Source organism: Vitis vinifera, chromosome 9 (assembly GCF_030704535.1).
Source record: "Vitis vinifera cultivar Pinot Noir 40024 chromosome 9, ASM3070453v1".
Taxonomy (NCBI): domain Eukaryota; kingdom Viridiplantae; phylum Streptophyta; class Magnoliopsida; order Vitales; family Vitaceae; genus Vitis; species Vitis vinifera.
In genome coordinates, this window is record NC_081813.1 from 7,086,178 (window position 1) to 7,103,667 (window position 17,490).

General features: G+C 29.8%; 2 protein-coding genes across 3 annotated transcripts in view; one reads left to right on the forward strand and one right to left on the reverse strand.

Moving 5' to 3' along the window:
- LOC100256133 (3-hydroxyisobutyryl-CoA hydrolase 1) overlaps positions 1 to 2,658 on the reverse strand; it is a 42,032-nt gene extending 39,374 nt beyond the window's left edge. The window contains exon 1 of one of the 2 annotated variants that reach the window (XM_002264706.4): positions 2,517 to 2,658. In XM_002264706.4, coding sequence (XP_002264742.1) covers positions 2,517 to 2,555 — 39 coding nt within the window. In that variant the 5' untranslated portion in view covers positions 2,556 to 2,658. Of the gene's footprint in view, positions 1 to 1,910; positions 2,035 to 2,516 lie in introns of those variants that run through there. The other variant, XM_010656506.3, reaches the window with a different exon arrangement.
- A 4,921-nt stretch (positions 2,659 to 7,579) lies between these two features.
- LOC100257567 (probable polygalacturonase At3g15720) lies at positions 7,580 to 12,253 on the forward strand. The gene is made up of 8 exons (XM_059739552.1): positions 7,580 to 7,675; positions 8,177 to 8,311; positions 9,724 to 9,858; positions 9,961 to 10,122; positions 10,344 to 10,551; positions 10,769 to 10,850; positions 11,451 to 11,748; positions 11,902 to 12,253. Exons 1-7 carry the CDS (start codon positions 7,655 to 7,657, stop codon positions 11,602 to 11,604), a joined length of 897 nt encoding a protein of 298 aa, XP_059595535.1. The 5' UTR covers positions 7,580 to 7,654; the 3' UTR covers positions 11,605 to 11,748; positions 11,902 to 12,253.
- The last annotated feature ends 5,237 nt before the right edge of the window (positions 12,254 to 17,490 follow it).

The following is a 17,490-nucleotide window of genomic DNA, read 5'->3' on the forward strand; positions in this document are numbered from 1 at the left end:
ACCTGTGCTAAATTCTGTTTTACATATGCCTAACCTTTCTTGTAATCCGTTTTCCATTAGTAAGTTCACCAAAGACAATAATTGTGTAACTAAATTCTTTCCTACTCATTGTGATTTCCAAGACTTGGCTTCGGGGATGAAGATTGGCAGTGCTAAAGAAGTTGACAGGTTGTACTACTTTACTGATAATGTCATTCTAGAGAGACAAGCTCAAGTAGTAAATAAAGTCTCTTCTCGAACTATTAAGAATGAAATAATGCTATGGTATTATAGATCAGGGCATCCTAGTTTTTATTATTTGCAAAAATTCTTTCCTTCGTTGTTTAAAGAAAAAAAACCATCTTTATTTCAATATGAGGTTTGCAAACTAACTAAGCACGATAGGTCTCATTTTCCTATAAAACCTTATAAAAAATCCACACCTTTTGTTCTTATTCATAGTGATGTGTGGGGTCCCTCACGTGTCACTAACATTTTTGGAACAAAATGGTTTGTTAACTTTATTAATGATCACACTCATTTATGTTGGTTGTATTTACTAAAGGAAAAGTTTGAGGTGGAAAAATCTTTAAAAGACTTTTGTGGTATGGTTCAAATCCAATTTCAAGCAAAAATTAAGGGGCTTAAAATAGATAAGGGAAAAAAGTATTTTTCAAAGATTTTAGGAGAGTATCGTTTACAAAATGGAATTATTCACCAATCAACATGTTTTGACATGCCACAACAAAATGGAATTGGTGAAAGGAAAAAAAAGACATTTATTGAAAGTTGCACAAGCAATTATGTTTACCACTAAGGTTCCAAAACATTTTTGGGGAGAAGTTGTTCTTACAAACTCATATTAGATAAATTGTATGCCTACAATGATCCTACAATTTCAAATTACATTGGATGTTTTTCAACAATTTTATCCACACACTAAATTGTTCACTTCATTACCTTTAAAGGTGTTTTGTTGCACTACATTTGCTCAAGTGCACAACCATCTTAGAAGTAAATTAGATCCGTGTGCAATTAAATGTGTGTTTTTAGGGTATTCTCCAACTAAAAAAGGGTATAAATGTTATGACCCCGTTTAATGCAAGTTTCTTGTCTCTAATCTTCTACTATTATTAGTTCTGTTTTTGTGTAAGTATATGGAGAAAGGTATACCAACTTTCCCAATTTTCTTTCATTCATTCACTTAACATGGTTATAAATGCAGAGCTACTCTTAAACTCCGAAGCCTTTTCACAAGATAACAATATCACCAAAAGAGAGACTCCAGGGCTTGAAAATGAGTATCATTCTTTATTACCCCAGAGAAAATGGAAGTCTGTAAAAACTTTCTGCTTATGCAGTAGGCCAACAAAAAAAAGGGGGGGCCCAAACAAACAAACAAGCAAAACATGTTGGACTGCTTATAGTCAAGAAGTGGATCCTTTAGCTCACGTCCAACTTCAGTGCTTGTGTTTTTATTATCCATTCCTCAAGTTCACATGGAATAAGTACTTCCATAAGGGATTAAGGGACCACCCTAAAAGGAGAATCTTAGCCTCATCCTGCAACACCAATTCTTGCTTTCAGCTTTGGACAAGAAAGGCAAGAAAATTTCAACAAGGGATTCAAATTAGGTGTGCCTATTTCAATGAAAATTCCAATGCCAATTCAAATACCTAAATAATTAGGTAAATAACTTGAATAATTGCTGTCCTAGGTATGGGAGAAAAGACATTCAGAAGCTATACCATGCAGAGGCCAATCTTAACAGAATGGCAAGGGTGAATGAATTAAGCAACTACAATTTTAATTTTTACAAAAGTAAAGGATTTAGAGATGTCACACATTGGATGAAATGAAAAGAACCATTATCGGAGACTTCATGATTCCTAACTAATAAGCAACAAATTCATATTCAGTTTACCAATTACCAATCCATGACGCAAGACCAACTATTGAGGCTGAACCTTGCATCTAGTAGCTGATTTCCTTTCACTAACATTGGAGATTCAGCTTAACTTGAGCTTCCTGATGCCACTATCAAGTAAGGTACTGAAAGAAAATAGGCCTGTTGGTGACCTAGACCAGCAAAAATCAGCTGAGAAGTTTGAGAGTGATTACAGTTTGAGTTTCTCTCTCCCTTTCACTTATTCCTTTTCTAACAAGACTACTCATTTCACATGGCTACTGAATTGTGCAGCAAAAACATAGAATCCAAAATTTGCGCTTCCTCTCATTTTCTTCTTTGTTGCCAACAACCAAACACACACACGGAGGAAGATTCCTCTCTTCCTTGTTCCCAACAGCCAAACACACAAACGGGGGAAGAAATTCACAAAATCATAAAGGGAATTGAATTGAAACATATTGTCTAACACAACTATTCGCCCTAGTGAAACTAAGCCTCCAATTACTTGGAAATGGAAAATTGCATAAAAATATATATAATCCAGAATTTGCTTCTTCTCGCTCAAAAAAAATGAAAATTCACCAAACCCTAAAGAAAAAAAATCAATTGAGAATCACCATACACGAACCTGGTCTGTGTCACCTCGTGTAGAACCCAGTGGCGCCATCACTCTTGAAAACTCAGAGCTTGCAAATGAGGATTGATACTAGTTCTGTATGTACAGAATTTGGTTTGAATGGTATTTTAATATTTTTGCATTTTTAAAAAATTCATATTTTTAAAATTTTCTTTTTTAAGGAGCATTTGGGTAAATTAGGACATACATATATAAGGACATTATTTTTAATTAGATACAATATTTGAATTTTATATTTTATGTAGGATAAAAATAATAATAATAATAAGATGGAAATCATATAGACTATATACTGAATTCAAAAGATTCTCACAACTTTAAAACCTGTATATATAGTAGGGAGCATTAAGAACTTTTTCTCTTATATATAGCGTTGGGAACTTTCTCTCTTATCTAATATGAGACATTACAAAAAAAATATCACATCAGGGTCAAGAATTAACTCTAATAATATTTGTAACGACTTACTCACAACCATGTAGACATGTTTTTAAGTCATAAGAGTCCCTTTAAGTTTAAAACAGATAACATCTATACGGTTAAGTGCATTATATTATAATTCACTAAATAACTTTTTACTCATTTATTATTAAAATATCTTAAATTCAAAAATTTAAAAATAGTGTATCATATTGTTCAATATATAAAAACATTTTCCATGTTGAATAATATTGTCTATTAGTATTATTTTAGGTTGTATTATCACCTTTTCTTTTATTAAAAATTTAATTTCTTTTAAATGAAATTTTTTTTTTTCAAATAAGTAATATAAAATTTTAAAAATGATAATAGAAATAAATTTATGATCCACTATATATATATATATATATATATATAAGACCAAATATGAGATATGATATTATCTTATCTCATATTACATTTGGTCAATCAAACTTAGTCTAAATGGAAAAATAATTCTTCCATTTTTTTAGAACCTTAAGTATGATTGATGTAGCAAAATATCGTATCTAAGGCATTATGTTAAGGTGAACCAACTAGTATGATACATGGGCAGATAAGAGTAATTTGATGTTCAAATGTGTTAAAGAGTAATTTAATACTCAAAAGTGCCAAAGTAATATGATGTTCAAAAGTGTCGGTATAGTCTAGGTAAAGTGCGCTATGCCAAGGAGAATGCTCTCATATCTTTCTTCATCAAGAAATCATGCATGCATAAAAACCGTCAATTTTGCACCAACACAAAGATTAATAAAATAGGAATAGCTAATCTATAAAGAAAATATTTAGCTTAAATGTGGATTCTCACAAGTCTGATCACTATATACTAGACTTCTAGGGACAAAAAATATAATATAAAGCTCCTTTTGTTAAATTAATTAGGAAAATTACAATAAGAACACTATTTAACACTGATCAAAGCATAATGCATCAATCGACGTCTTTAAAAGGTCTCTTGGATATGCTTTCCCAACATTTTGACTACAATCTCCAAACTACTTTTGGGAAGTATATCTTTTTAAGCCAACGTGTGTGCAATGCTTCAGGAGGCCTCATTGTTTTACTAAAACATCAATTTATCACACTTCCTATATAATTTTTATTTATTTATTTTAGTATTAGTTTAATCTCATTAGAGGACATCAACTCATATTCACTTGTACCATAATAAAAATATTCCAAAAAATTTAATATTGTTCTTCTAAAATCCAAGAAGAAATTACACATTTTCTTTTGGAGTTGGTTTTCCTTTTACTAATAATAGAAAAATTGTCTCTTTCAAATAACAATTTGCACAACATGTCATATTATCCTTAAGGGATATAGATAGACTAGTTAATAGATAAAAAAAAACAAGCTTCTAATTTTGTAATATATGTTTATGTGACTTTATAATAAGTTGCATAATTATTTATCATAGGGAATCATGTTGGATTTTTTTGGATTTAATAGAATGCTAATCGTTCACATGAAATCATATATTACTAGTGGCATAATGTTAACTCTTTTAGAACATTTAATTAGATTTTTACTACCCAATATAATATTAATATTAGTTGCTACCAATATTGTAGAATCGGAAATACAAGGGTTTCATCAAAATAACAATCGATAATGCACGTCACACCCACTATTTAAAGGTCCAAGATATTTTATTATACAAAGAGAGTTTAAACCAACAAAATAAAAATTACTAATCATCATTGAGGACCTAGCTTAATATAAGAGCATAGATAACATATACCAAAAAAAAAAAAAAAGAATGTCAAAAAGAAGCATCAATTTGTTAACCAATGATAAGTTGGAAAAAGAGAAAAATCATCATTTTAGATCCATAATAATGTAATGATGTATTTCTGCAGGGAAATCACTCATAGTCCACTAATCTGACCCTTGGTCAATTTTGGACTCGAATTCATAGCTAGTGTATAGTGTACCAATATCACTCTTAGGGGCCCTTTCTTTTAAGTCTACTAAGGATTAATAAGGTCTAAGGCAAACCAAAGGGTAGATCATAGCTGCAGCCATGTAAGAAGATGATCACAAACAATTCTACTAAGGATTACAAAATCCATGTAGACAATTGGTTATCTAAGGATAGATTCAATTTTAAGGCATATGTTGCATATTATAAGGATATGATCTTAAAATTATATAAGGATAATATAAGATAAATAACTAACCCCACTTATTTTTCCTAATTTTCCTAGGACTCTCATAGGTTACTTGACCATTTTAATTGACCAAATTGATATGAAATTAGTTTTATTAGGTGGGCCCATATTCATTCTTCCCAAATATTCCACCTAACAGCCATTCTTGACATATCACGTAAACTTGTAAGAACAAATATCACAAAAAAAAAAAAAAAAATCCAAATATTAGCAAAAGTGTATGTCTTAATTTGTACTACCAAATATGAATTTCATACATAAGGAAAACAACTTAATGTGGGTTTGGCAGTGTTTTTACTGGAATTGTTTTTAATAGAAGTGTTTCCTCTAAAAATATTTTTAAGATAATCACCAACCAAATATTTTTTTTAAAACCACTATAAGTGATTTTTTAATATTATAAATGATTTTTCATATTTTTGAAAATGTTTCCAAAAATTTAACAAACAATTAAAGCATATTTGACAATATGATATAAAAATATTTTTTTGTTTTCAAAAATAAAAACTTGTTTTAAAATTTTTTTTAATACTATTTGATCGTCGTTTTCTGGAAACAATTTTTAAAAATAAAATGAAATAAAAAATAATTTTTAGAAAACAAATATGAGTTGTTTTCACTGGTTTCTAAAAACAAAAGGAAAATATAGTTTGTTTGACCATGTTTTTTTAAAACTTGCTTTTAAAAACTATTTTTTATTCTTTATTTTAAAAACAAGTTTTAAAAAAAAAACATGCCATAGACCCCCTAATATATATATTTAAAAAAAAACACTTTTTAGGATACAAAAGCTTCCTACAAAACAGAATCTCAATTCCTACAAAACAGAATCTCAATCTGTCCTATCTATTATTTTGGGAGATAAATTTATATTCTTTGACTGGTATTTATTTTTAAATATTTATCATCCACAATGAGTGGAAATTGGTTTATTTGTTTCTTTTATGCCTACTTTGTTGCATATTTTCACTCTTATGATACTAATAAAAAGTAAGCATAAAGAATTTATGGCGTTTAAAGAATCTAGAGATCTCATTCTTACAATATCCCACCCAAAAGGCAAAAATAAAATGGCAAAATCAGGCCACATTTGATAAATAGATTTAATAATTTAATGACTTAAATAAATATAAAATAATAAATTTTACACAAATAAATTTAGTAAAATATGAATTAAATCATCATTAAGTGTTAACGTTTTAGTTTTACCAAATTAACCTCAAGTTTGAATCATCATAAGTAATCACCAAAGTCCGTGATGTTGCGAGTGACAATTTGTGTTAATAAGTTATATTTTTGTTGTTAGAAAAAACTTATGCATTCGAAGAAACAACTCGACCCAAACACAACAAAAATGATACTTAAATTAAAAATATAAATTAAATAAATGTGGAACTTATTTGAACCATTTAACAATTAAGTTAAATTGGGTCTTATATAAGTTCATATGATTGACTTTTCAACCTAGGTTTTGTGTAAGTCTATATTATTAATCTTCCATCCTAATAATAATTAATTGACTTATTTATTCAAAAATAAATTTTAAAATGAGTTAAATACGAGTGAAGTGAATAATTAAATTTATAAATAAGTTAATTAGAGGCCAAATTCGTGTTCATGTCATGTGAAAGTACTATCGGGACATGCTGATAGTCGTATGGTATTTGTAAGTAGACATGATACGAATTTGATCAAAGCATAATTAAACTCGACCCAAATTATAGATTCGAATTTGACTAAACACAATTACACTCATCCCAAATTACACTTGATACGAATTTGATTAAAACACAATTTCACTCGACCCAAATCTGCAAAAACTGTGTTGGATTTAACCCTTGTTGGTGTATGGTATAAACTTTGGTGTGTTGGGTATTGAATAGTTGTACAAAATCGTAGAACTGATCTATTGATATGAATCTTCTCTACCTGTTGAGTTTGACATCAAATTTCCTTACACCATGATCTCCACATTACCAGTGCGTAGCATCCCTTCCTTCACCATTAAACCTTCAACCAAGGTATCTACTATTATTTTGTTATTTAATCTTCTCCAAAACAACACATAAAAAAAGTATAAAAGACCCCTATCAGTGACATTGGAGGCGAACACACAATTCAACCGTAACAAGGCTTTGCCTGGATGGTGATGACTTTCAGTACGTAGCAGAAAGTAGGTTTTGTGATGAGATTATTTTGGAGAATGACTAGGTCATCTGAGCTGTTGGCACTTGAAAAGAGGAAACCATTTTTTATGCTTGGACTGTTATTCCCAACGCTCTAATTGGAGAAACAGTATAAGACGAAGTCTGAGTAAATATAGCATTAATTTGAAACCGTCAAGAAAATATAGGGCTTTCTTGATAACATAAAGGCAGGACTTGTCCTCCCCAATCATTGCATCCACTTCTTCCACTGCAAAAGCTTCAACAGTCCAACAGTCCATACAAACATCTCACCATATACAATTCATATCCGCCAGCCATTTTCAGGTCCATGACAACAGTATCACAGATGGTATTCATTTTCTTTTCTTTTTGGCCATTCTGCTTTTCTGGTTGTCCCCATTTTCTGATGTTAAGCTATGAAAATCAAGTTGCAGAAAGAAAGAAAAATTAAGTTAAATTGGAGAAAGAGAGTATTGTCTGATAGATTGTCAAGCTACAAAAGTGGAAAGAGAAACATGTTATTGATAAAAACAGCATTGTGGTTGTTTAGCTTACCGTCAGATAGAATGTCTAGCATCTCACTCATGAATATGGAGCTGAAAGAGCTCCTGCTCAGCTAGGTTTTAGTGATCACAGCAAGCTTCAACCTAGTTCCAAACTTATAACCTTGATATGTTGCCAAGCACAGTGATCGTTCAGGTAGTAAACCAAGGGGAGCCAAAGAAAAAGAGAGTATTTGATTTCTTTTCTGCTATATATAGAATTACTTACTTCATTTTTTCTTTTCTTTAGATTTTACAAGCATAATTTATATGGGCTCATAGTAGGGTATGGGTTATGGTGGATGCAGGACCTTCTCCCCTTCTTCTTGATTTTGTGCATGTCAACATCTGGAATGAGCATTATGACAAATTCTCTACTCAGTCCTTCTTTCAATGTGGTGAGCTATGGAGCTGTTGGCAATGGAAAAACAGATGATTCCAAAGTAATTGTCCCTCCCTTTCCCTAATCTATTGTGAAAGACATTTCGGTTCTTTTCCGACGTTAGTTTTGCTTTGATTAAAACGTACAACTAAAATTTAACGTTAACAAGATTTCTCTCTCTCTCTCTCTCTCTCTCTCTCTCTCTCTCTCCACTTTTTATGTTAAAAATGGTTAATCCAACATTTAATTTTCTTTTTCAAAAAATATTTTTAAGACTAAAAGCACAACTCTTAAGTCATCATTATTATTATTATTTCTTTTATGGTAAAAATTTTCTTAATTTTTCTATATATTTAGAATTTTTATATTATTTTATTATATTAATTGTATCACCGTATTTACTTATTTTTGTTAATTAAGGTTATTTGTTCAAATAAATAGAATAAAGTACGTTAATTTGGTTATCTTTTAACTGACCATGTTGACTTAGTATTAAGATTCCACACTTAACAACAAAAAAAAAATCACTTGAAAACAAATCCACCATTTTAACATGAGGCAAATCATTGGTTTAATTGAAAATAACGGTTTTATTATCAAAAATAACAAAAAATATACATGTACTATTACTCATCATGTGAATAATGTTAGTGAGGATACAAATCAAAATTAAAGTGAACTATTTTATTTAGCTTTTATCTTATTTTTCAATTTTAAGTGCTTTTTTTTTTTTAATATTTTAATTAATTTTTATTTAATTATTCACATCAAGTAATGGAAAATTTATTTTATTTTGAAATGTTTTACTAAGGACAAGTGAATTGTTATTCTACTAGGTATTAAATTATTATGGACCGTTTGCAAATAGAAGAAGAATTTTTCACCACTTCCCAAATAGACCCTTAAATATTGAGCTTTGAAATGAGTTTTTTTTTTTTTTCAAAAAGAAGAAGAAGGGCTCATCGATCTAGTGATTGGGTTGTCAGTCTAACCAATTCAATTATATTTTGGCCCAATTAAGTGAATTAAACCGATCAAGATATGAGAAGGTAAAATGTTTATATATATATATATATAATATTTAGTTAAAATGGATGAAATAATTCCTAAATTGTGAATCTAACTCTTCAGATTTTTTTTTTCTTTTTAGAATAACCGGTTTTTTTTTTATATAAATGTCATTTATCATTTTAAGTATTTATATGTAGGTTTTCAAACTAAAAGTTATTTTTATTAAAAAAATAATAAGGACATTTTTGTCAAAATAAGACAAAAAAAATATAAAGAGTCAAATTTCAAAAATTAAGTTTTCATGAATCATTTTAATCAAATAATCCTCAATATATATATATATATATATATATATATTATTACCATATTCGTTTTCATAGTAGAAGACAAAGCTGAGAAGATCCTCTTTCCTAGCTAATTAACTGATTAATAGGGGTACAATACAAAAATTTTATTGTGCAGGCATTTATGAAGGCATGGTCTGCAGTCTGCCATGGTCAATCACATGATGCTCACCTTATCATACCACCGAAGACATTCTTACTGAAGCCTGTGAAATTTAGCGGCCCATGCAAAGCCTCTCGTATCACTGTTCAGGTGATCAATTTACAAACCCAGTAAACAAATAAGCAGTATTTGCTTTGTTCAAATAAAGCACCATATGCTTACCTTTTCCATGACTATCTAATCTACCCTTAGGTATTGGGAAAACTCGTAGCATCTACCAACAAAAGGGCATTCAACGGTAACTATTGGCTTCTCTTCCATAAGGTGAAAGGGCTTACTCTGTGGGGAAAGGGATCCATCGACGGCAAAGGGTCTGCTTGGTGGCAACAGCATGACAGTGACTTTAGACCAGCCGTAAGTAAAAAGTGTTTTTAATGAAAGTGTTATCTCTAAAAGTGTTTTTAAGACCGTCATTTATCAAATATTTCTTCATGAAATATTATAGAAAGGTAGGTTTTCGACGTTTTAAAAATGATTTCTAAATTTTGTCATATGTATGAATTTTCTTTAAAAAAACATCTTTTTTTGTAACAAAAGGATTAAGACTTGATGATATGTGTTATTGGCGATGACAGGCACTGAAATTTTATGAGTGTCCAGGCATGGTGCTTAAAGGATTGACCCATCTCAACAGCCAAAAACAACACATTGTTATCACCAAATGCCATGGTGCATTGATCTCTAAGATCAAAGTAATCGCCCCTGAGGATAGCCCTAATACAGACGGTATCAATATTGCTAGCTCAAAGAATGTACGAGTACAGCGCTCTCACATTTCAACTGGTAAATTTGCAGTCTCTTTGCCCCTCCAAGAGCAACAAAATAATAAAACCATTGAATTCATATGTATTTCTTGGTCTTCTCCCTCTCATTTCTTAAAATAAAAAGGATATAAATTTTGCTTTTTATAATTATTTGTTTCCTTTTAATTGATTTTCAACGTATGTTTCTCTTGTCGTTGTTATTGTTATTTTGTTGTTACAAGTTAATATCTTTGTAGGTGACGACTGTATCGCTATTAGTGCGGGTTCTTCCAATATCAAAATAAAGGGCATGACATGTGCACCTAGTCATGGGATTAGGTGATTATTGTTCGCTACACTTCTAATAGTACATTTGACAATGTTTCCATTGAAGTGTTTTTACACAATATTTTTTTAGAAAACTATAAGTGATTTTACAATATATTAAGTGATTTTTTTATTTTTTATTTTTAAGAGTGTTCCTTAAATTTTGTCAAACATTTATAATGTGTATGACAATGATTTTATAAAATATTTATCACATTTTTAACACTTGAATGATCAAAATTTTCAAGTGTTAAAAATATTTCCTGAAATCACTATCAAACACATTTTAATAAAGTGTGTTTGTAGTGATTTTATGAAACGTTTCTAATTTTTTTATCACTTAAAAATTTTTGTCTTTCAAATATTAAAAAGATTAAAAATATTTCCTAACATCATTACCAAATATAATCTATAAGCCATTTTGGTAATAATTTTATGAAACACTTCCAATATTTTTAACACTTAAAAATTAAAAACATTTTCTAAAATTATCATCAAATATGTAATTTTTTTTAAAAAAAATACTTTTTACTTTAAAAATATTTTTTAAAATCAACTAACTCTATTTTATTTAAAAATAATTAAAACAAAGAATTTCTGACATTTTTGCAGTATTGGAGCGCTTGGAGATCCGGGAAAACCTGATGAATCAGTGGAAAAAGTAGATGTTAGTGATTGTACATTTAAAGGACCTGGGATTGGAGTTAGGATCAAAACATGGCAGGCAAGTAACCAGTCAATTTCGAATTTGAAAGCTTGCGAATAACTTATTTGTACTCTCAATTTTTTTTCCTAGGGAGGACGGGGGCGTGTCAGGAACATTTCATACAAGAACATTGAAGTCCAAGAAGTTGGCACTCCCATTGTCATCGACCAATTTTACTGTCCCCGCGGAGGTTGCAAGAACAATGTAAGGAAAGATTTCAATTAGCTAGTCATGATCTTATGTGAATGTCTCAACCAAACCTAAACAATTATCTCGCTAGAATACCAGCAATAGCTTCTAGTTTTTCCATTGAATTAAGTTGATGATCTGCTAACAATTTCTTTCTGAACATCAAAGAGCGACGCAGTTCGGGTGAGCGATGTATCGTACAGTGGGATCCGGGGGACTTATACTAGGGATGATGCCATGTCTTTGCTTTGTAGTCAGAATGCTGCCTGCACCAACATTGTGCTTGATAATATCAATTTGAGAACCATGGATCCGAAGAAGGCGGCTAAGGTTAAGTGCTTCAATGTCAAGGGGAGATCGCAGGATGTGAAACCTGTTGTCGATTGCCTATCACACTAGCAATTCAATTAGAGTTTACTCCTTAGTTGTTTCAACTTGGTATTAGTATGCTGCAAGCTATATATGGTATGGTCTGTATATATAATAATTGGAGATTGGCTTGTGGGATTATCTTGGTTTTGTGTGGTATTGAATTATGATCAAAAGTTTATTTTCACTTCCCTACGAGAAAGGAAAGATCAAGGATATGATGTAGTATTGACTTATTAGTATAGTATGCAAATTATATGTCAATGGAAGGAAGAAAACATAATAAGAAAACAATGGTGACACTGTTGGGAACGAAAAGCTAATTTTTAAAATTTAGCATTTTGATAAATACTTAGGTGTTGTTTGTTTTTTTTTTTTTTCCATGTAATTTCAAATATAACTTAAAACTAGATAGTATTTAATAGTGTTAAGTATTAAGTTGTTCGTTTTTGTAATATTTTATTTTTATTAAGTATTAAAAAGTAAAAAAAAAAAGTATGCCATTTTTTTCATTTAAAAAAAGTTAAAATATTTATAATAAGTCATAAAAAAGTAAGAAAAGAAATAACGGAAAATCTAAAAACAAATTATTTTTAACAAAAAATTCAAAAAAAAACAAATACCCTCTTAGCTTGTGCAACTTTGACAATGGTGGCCCAAATCTAGGTTCAAGGGTTCAAGTTTAAGTGTTAACAATTCCAAGAGGGGAATTACTAATTAGAGGTCAAAGAAGACATCTAAGCACCTCTAAATACCCTTTAAGCAATAGTAATAACCAAGAAATGTTGTTTTAAAAGTTTTCAATTCAAATGAGGAGATTAAGGGTAAAGGAGGTAATGTAAACACCTTTAATACCTCCTAAGCAATAGCTCAAACTAACAAAGTTGATTAAACTCAAGAGCAAGTATTTGCGCTTTGATTAATAATTGTTTTTTTTAAATAAAAAAAAGAAGGGGAAAACCCGTTTTCTAAATAGGTTTTTGTTCTTAGAACTAGAAAACATAGTATTTAGCTTTTAGTTCTTTTTAATTATTTTTAAATAACTCTTTTAAAAAATAATCATACAAGTATGCAAAATAATTAAAAATAAAAAACTACCTATAAAAGTTATTTTTAAAACATATATAAAATATAAAAAACTAACTACAAACATTTCAAGTTTTGAAATAAATTTTTGTTTTATAAAACATTATAAAATAATTTTTAAAAATATTTTCCAAACAAAGTCTTTGTAATCGAAAACTAGGATTTAATGACAGATTCCATCATTGGCAGGTCACCTAATAAAAGACCCACTCCCTCACTAGAAAATCTATATACTTATACCCTAAGAAGAAAACTAGATGAATGACACAAAGAAACTGAGAATGACTTGAGGGTGTAAAATAGAAAGACAAAGGATGAAAGATAAACCCACACTAACAAATGTATGCCAACTTTGTGGATGTTTGTATTTTTTTTCCCATAAAAAATTGTAGCAAATAAGTTTTTACCATGAAAAACAAATTCATGGTGTAAATCACCTTTAACCATTAAATAAAATTTGTGACAAAATGTATTTTTTTTATTAAAAAAATATTTATGGCCAATAGTCACATTTTTATAAGACAAATTTTCATTTTTTTTTCCAAATATTATGGCAAAATTTCTCTTTCAATCATTAATAGGGAATGTTAAACCCATCACCATTCACCTGTTGTAGATATTTCTAATGCCAAATGCTCACAAGAATTCACTCATTTTCTATAATTAACTTCAAATCCCCTTCAATCCAAAGCTTGCCAACTTCACTTTCTTCCCACAGGAATCCAAGTTCTAACATTTAAGACTAAAATCCTTACTTCAAGATGGGTTTCAATAAATATAAAAAACTAAACTTCATACAGTGAAATCCGAACAAGCATTAGCAGGTCAAAAGTTCACAAATGTCCTTTAGCACACCCTATTGCATGTCACAACCTGAGTTGGCAAAACTAAGGTTGAAAGAGTTGTCGGATGCGGACTTGCTTCAGCTAACTAAGTCATTGTATAAAGTACTTGTTCTTTTTCAGAAGAAGCAAGATGACAAACAAAAAATTAAAATTGATTTAATAGTACTCTAAATCAAATTTCATTCTGAGAACAACAATAGAAAACCATTAGTATTAATTAATAGTAATATGCATAAGAAAGGCCCGAATTTATGCAATCTGCCTAGTAATTGGCATGGAGCCAAAATATATGCTCCAAGAACACATATATGATATGATTTATACTACATAAAAAACTCAAATCATCCAACTTAACTCAAATTGATGCTAAAACCCTATGTATGGATCCAACTTCAATTTTGAGCTTAATTTTAGGTTTAAGGGATAAAAAAATGATAAGTGCAAAATTTATTATTAACCAAGGAGGTAGAAGGGGTTAAACATACATAATTGATAGCCTTGAGACTTATGAACCCAAGCAAGGGCATGATGAGCAAGTCATGAACATCAAATACTAGCAATGAATATTATATATGGAGTGAGGTAGATGGCCAACAATCATAAGAAAGGGGGTTGGAAGCAAATGCAATCAAACTTAAAATGAAATTTGAAACTCAAACCTAATAGCAGTACATATCCTAAATTTGAGGTGATTTTTGAAGTACTTTCCATGATCTTTTTTGGGCAAGCCACATATAGTTGTGAAGCTCAAGAAGTCAAGAGTTCAACGCTTCAAACAGTGAGTAAATTAGAGTTAAAATGAAGAAGTTATAGTCATTTGAAGACAACTACACAGAGTTAAATGATCATTTCGAAATTCAACTTAAGATTTCAAAATCTATTTTGAAATTACCTCAATTTTGAAATCATATACTGCTACTTTGATGTTTGCCTTCTCCACCTCGGAAATTGTATCTTAAGCACTTTGTCTACTCTAAGTGGACCCATACAATTAGAAATCATGATTTTATTATTTGTTTAATCATTTTAGATAATTATTTGTATAATAAGTGGCCAATAGGAACATGCTACATGTGGGGTTTTTGTGGAAACTATAAAAACTCAATTTTTAGGGTTTCTTAATTTGGAAAAGAATAGAGAGAGGAAGATTGATATCTACTCTTGAATTTTTTAATAAAATTTTAGGTTTTCTTTTATTTCTTTTTATCTTTCTTTTTCAACCTTTCTATTTTGTTTTCTTGGCAACCAAACATGGGTTGTAAGGAGAAATCATCCATTATGTTTGACTAACTTGATTGATTCAGAGACGCTAACATGAAGATGAAGAATCCAGAGAAGAGTAACAAGTTATGAGAAGAAATCGTCCACCATGTTTAGCTAACTTGATTTTGATCCGAAGATGCTAACATGAAGATCAATAATCCAAAGATGAGTAATAAGAACATGGTAAAATTATTGTGTGTGTGTGTGTTTTTTTTTAGTATTTTCAAGATGTAATTGATATAAATAAATCCTTAGTGTACCCTAGATAAATTACAAATGATTTTTATCAAAATACTAGCAATTCTTAGGAAGACCTTGATCACTAGTTACTATAATTTGATCATACTATTAACGAATCTAATGGTCAAATCTACAAAGATGGATACAAGTTTTGATTTAATAAAATTGAAGTCAAAATTAACCATCACTTATCCTTGTGAGTTGTATTGGGGAATGATATGTTAGATTATTACTCGATGCTAATGATTCTTAGTCTAGTCTTCCCTATCATTATCTTTCCCAAAATAAAGCTACAAGGAGTAGGAAAGGTTAAAAAGTCAAACATTTAATAATTAATTAATTTCATTCACTTAATGGTTTTGAGAATTTGTTTTAGAAAGGAAAAAAAATAGTTTTGGATGCAATATTGGTCTTAAGATTCAATTTGATTATGCATTGATATTGGTCGTAAACCTTAGATTTTATGGTGCTCTCTTTCTCTAATGACTTGACATCGAATTGTGAAACTCTCTAGAATATTCCTTCTTTTGTTTGACTTATTTCATTAAATATTTTAGAAAATCTTTATTCATATTTTATCCCTATTTATTTAATTTAAGATTTCACTATCTTTAATAAATAATTAATCATTTTAATTTAAAAGCAAATAAACACATTAGAACTAATCCAAAATAACGACAACTCCGAATACTATAAAATCATGATAACTCTATCTCTAGTTTTTCTTTACCAAAGTTATCACATATTTAAGCTTTACTATTTTATTTATAAAAAAGATTTATTGTTACCTATCAACTTGATCTAGATTCCTGTGGCCATTGGGTGTGATTCCCCTACCTTTGGTATTAAAAAAAAATAATCGAAATATATTAAAAAAATATATATAGGATGGGATGATAATTAGGATGATTAATAGGCATTACTTGTGTTGCTAATTAAACAGTTTCAATTTACTTCAATATATATATATTCTTCTATGAACGGTTTGGTCAGCTTAGATAGTGGTGTTTAAGGGCAAAAAGAGCGTAAGTCCCGTGTTGATCCGCTTGTGGTGGTCCTTGTTCATAAAATTATTTGAATTGATTAAGGATAAGATTGTGATTATTTTTTGTGACAATGAGTAGCATTATGAAAGAATTAAGTAGAGTCAGTTCATTCAGATCTCTTAGGATAGACAATTTTGCATCATATAGTCAACATGATAAAATTCTAGAGTTATCATCTCATCACATAAAGTTTAATAATTTACAATGTTTCTTCATTGTCTTGATCATCTCCAAACTGCTTGAGAGTTTGAATAAGTTCTTGACGATATTATTCTAAATTTGTAGCTGTTGCTAATGAAGCTTGACATTTGCTTTTCAGAGATAGAAATTCTGCTTGAGTTGACCCTTGAGAAGAGCTTGTTGAATCTTTTGAATTTGATGATCCTAGCCTTGAAATTATTTGCAAAATCTTTTGTTGACACCTGAACTCTTGATTGAATTTATCCCACCATTTGATGTTGAATTCTTTAGAGAGAGATAGTGGAAAAGGTATTGGAGAGAAAAAGAACATTGCTACTAATTTTATTATTAAAAAAAAAAAATACTGAATGAAAATACAGAGAAAGTTGAGGTTTAAATAGAAATCTCCAACCAAATAACAAATCAGAACAACATAGAAATAATTAGCAATAAATTGGGTAAAAAATCAAAATGCGATCAAATTTTATTCCTAAAAAATCAAGACAACAATCCAACTGCTTCCTAAAATCTTAGGATTTATGATATCTTGAGGAAAAACCCTTTCAATAGTCCTCCTCAAGCTAGATTGTAGACATTGAACAATCCCAGTTTACTTAACATCTTCTCAAAAAAAGGCCACTATAATCCTTTGGTTAGAATACCTATTGTTTGCTCCGAGGAAGAGACATGAGGAATACTAATTTCACCACTTTCAATCTTTTCTCTAA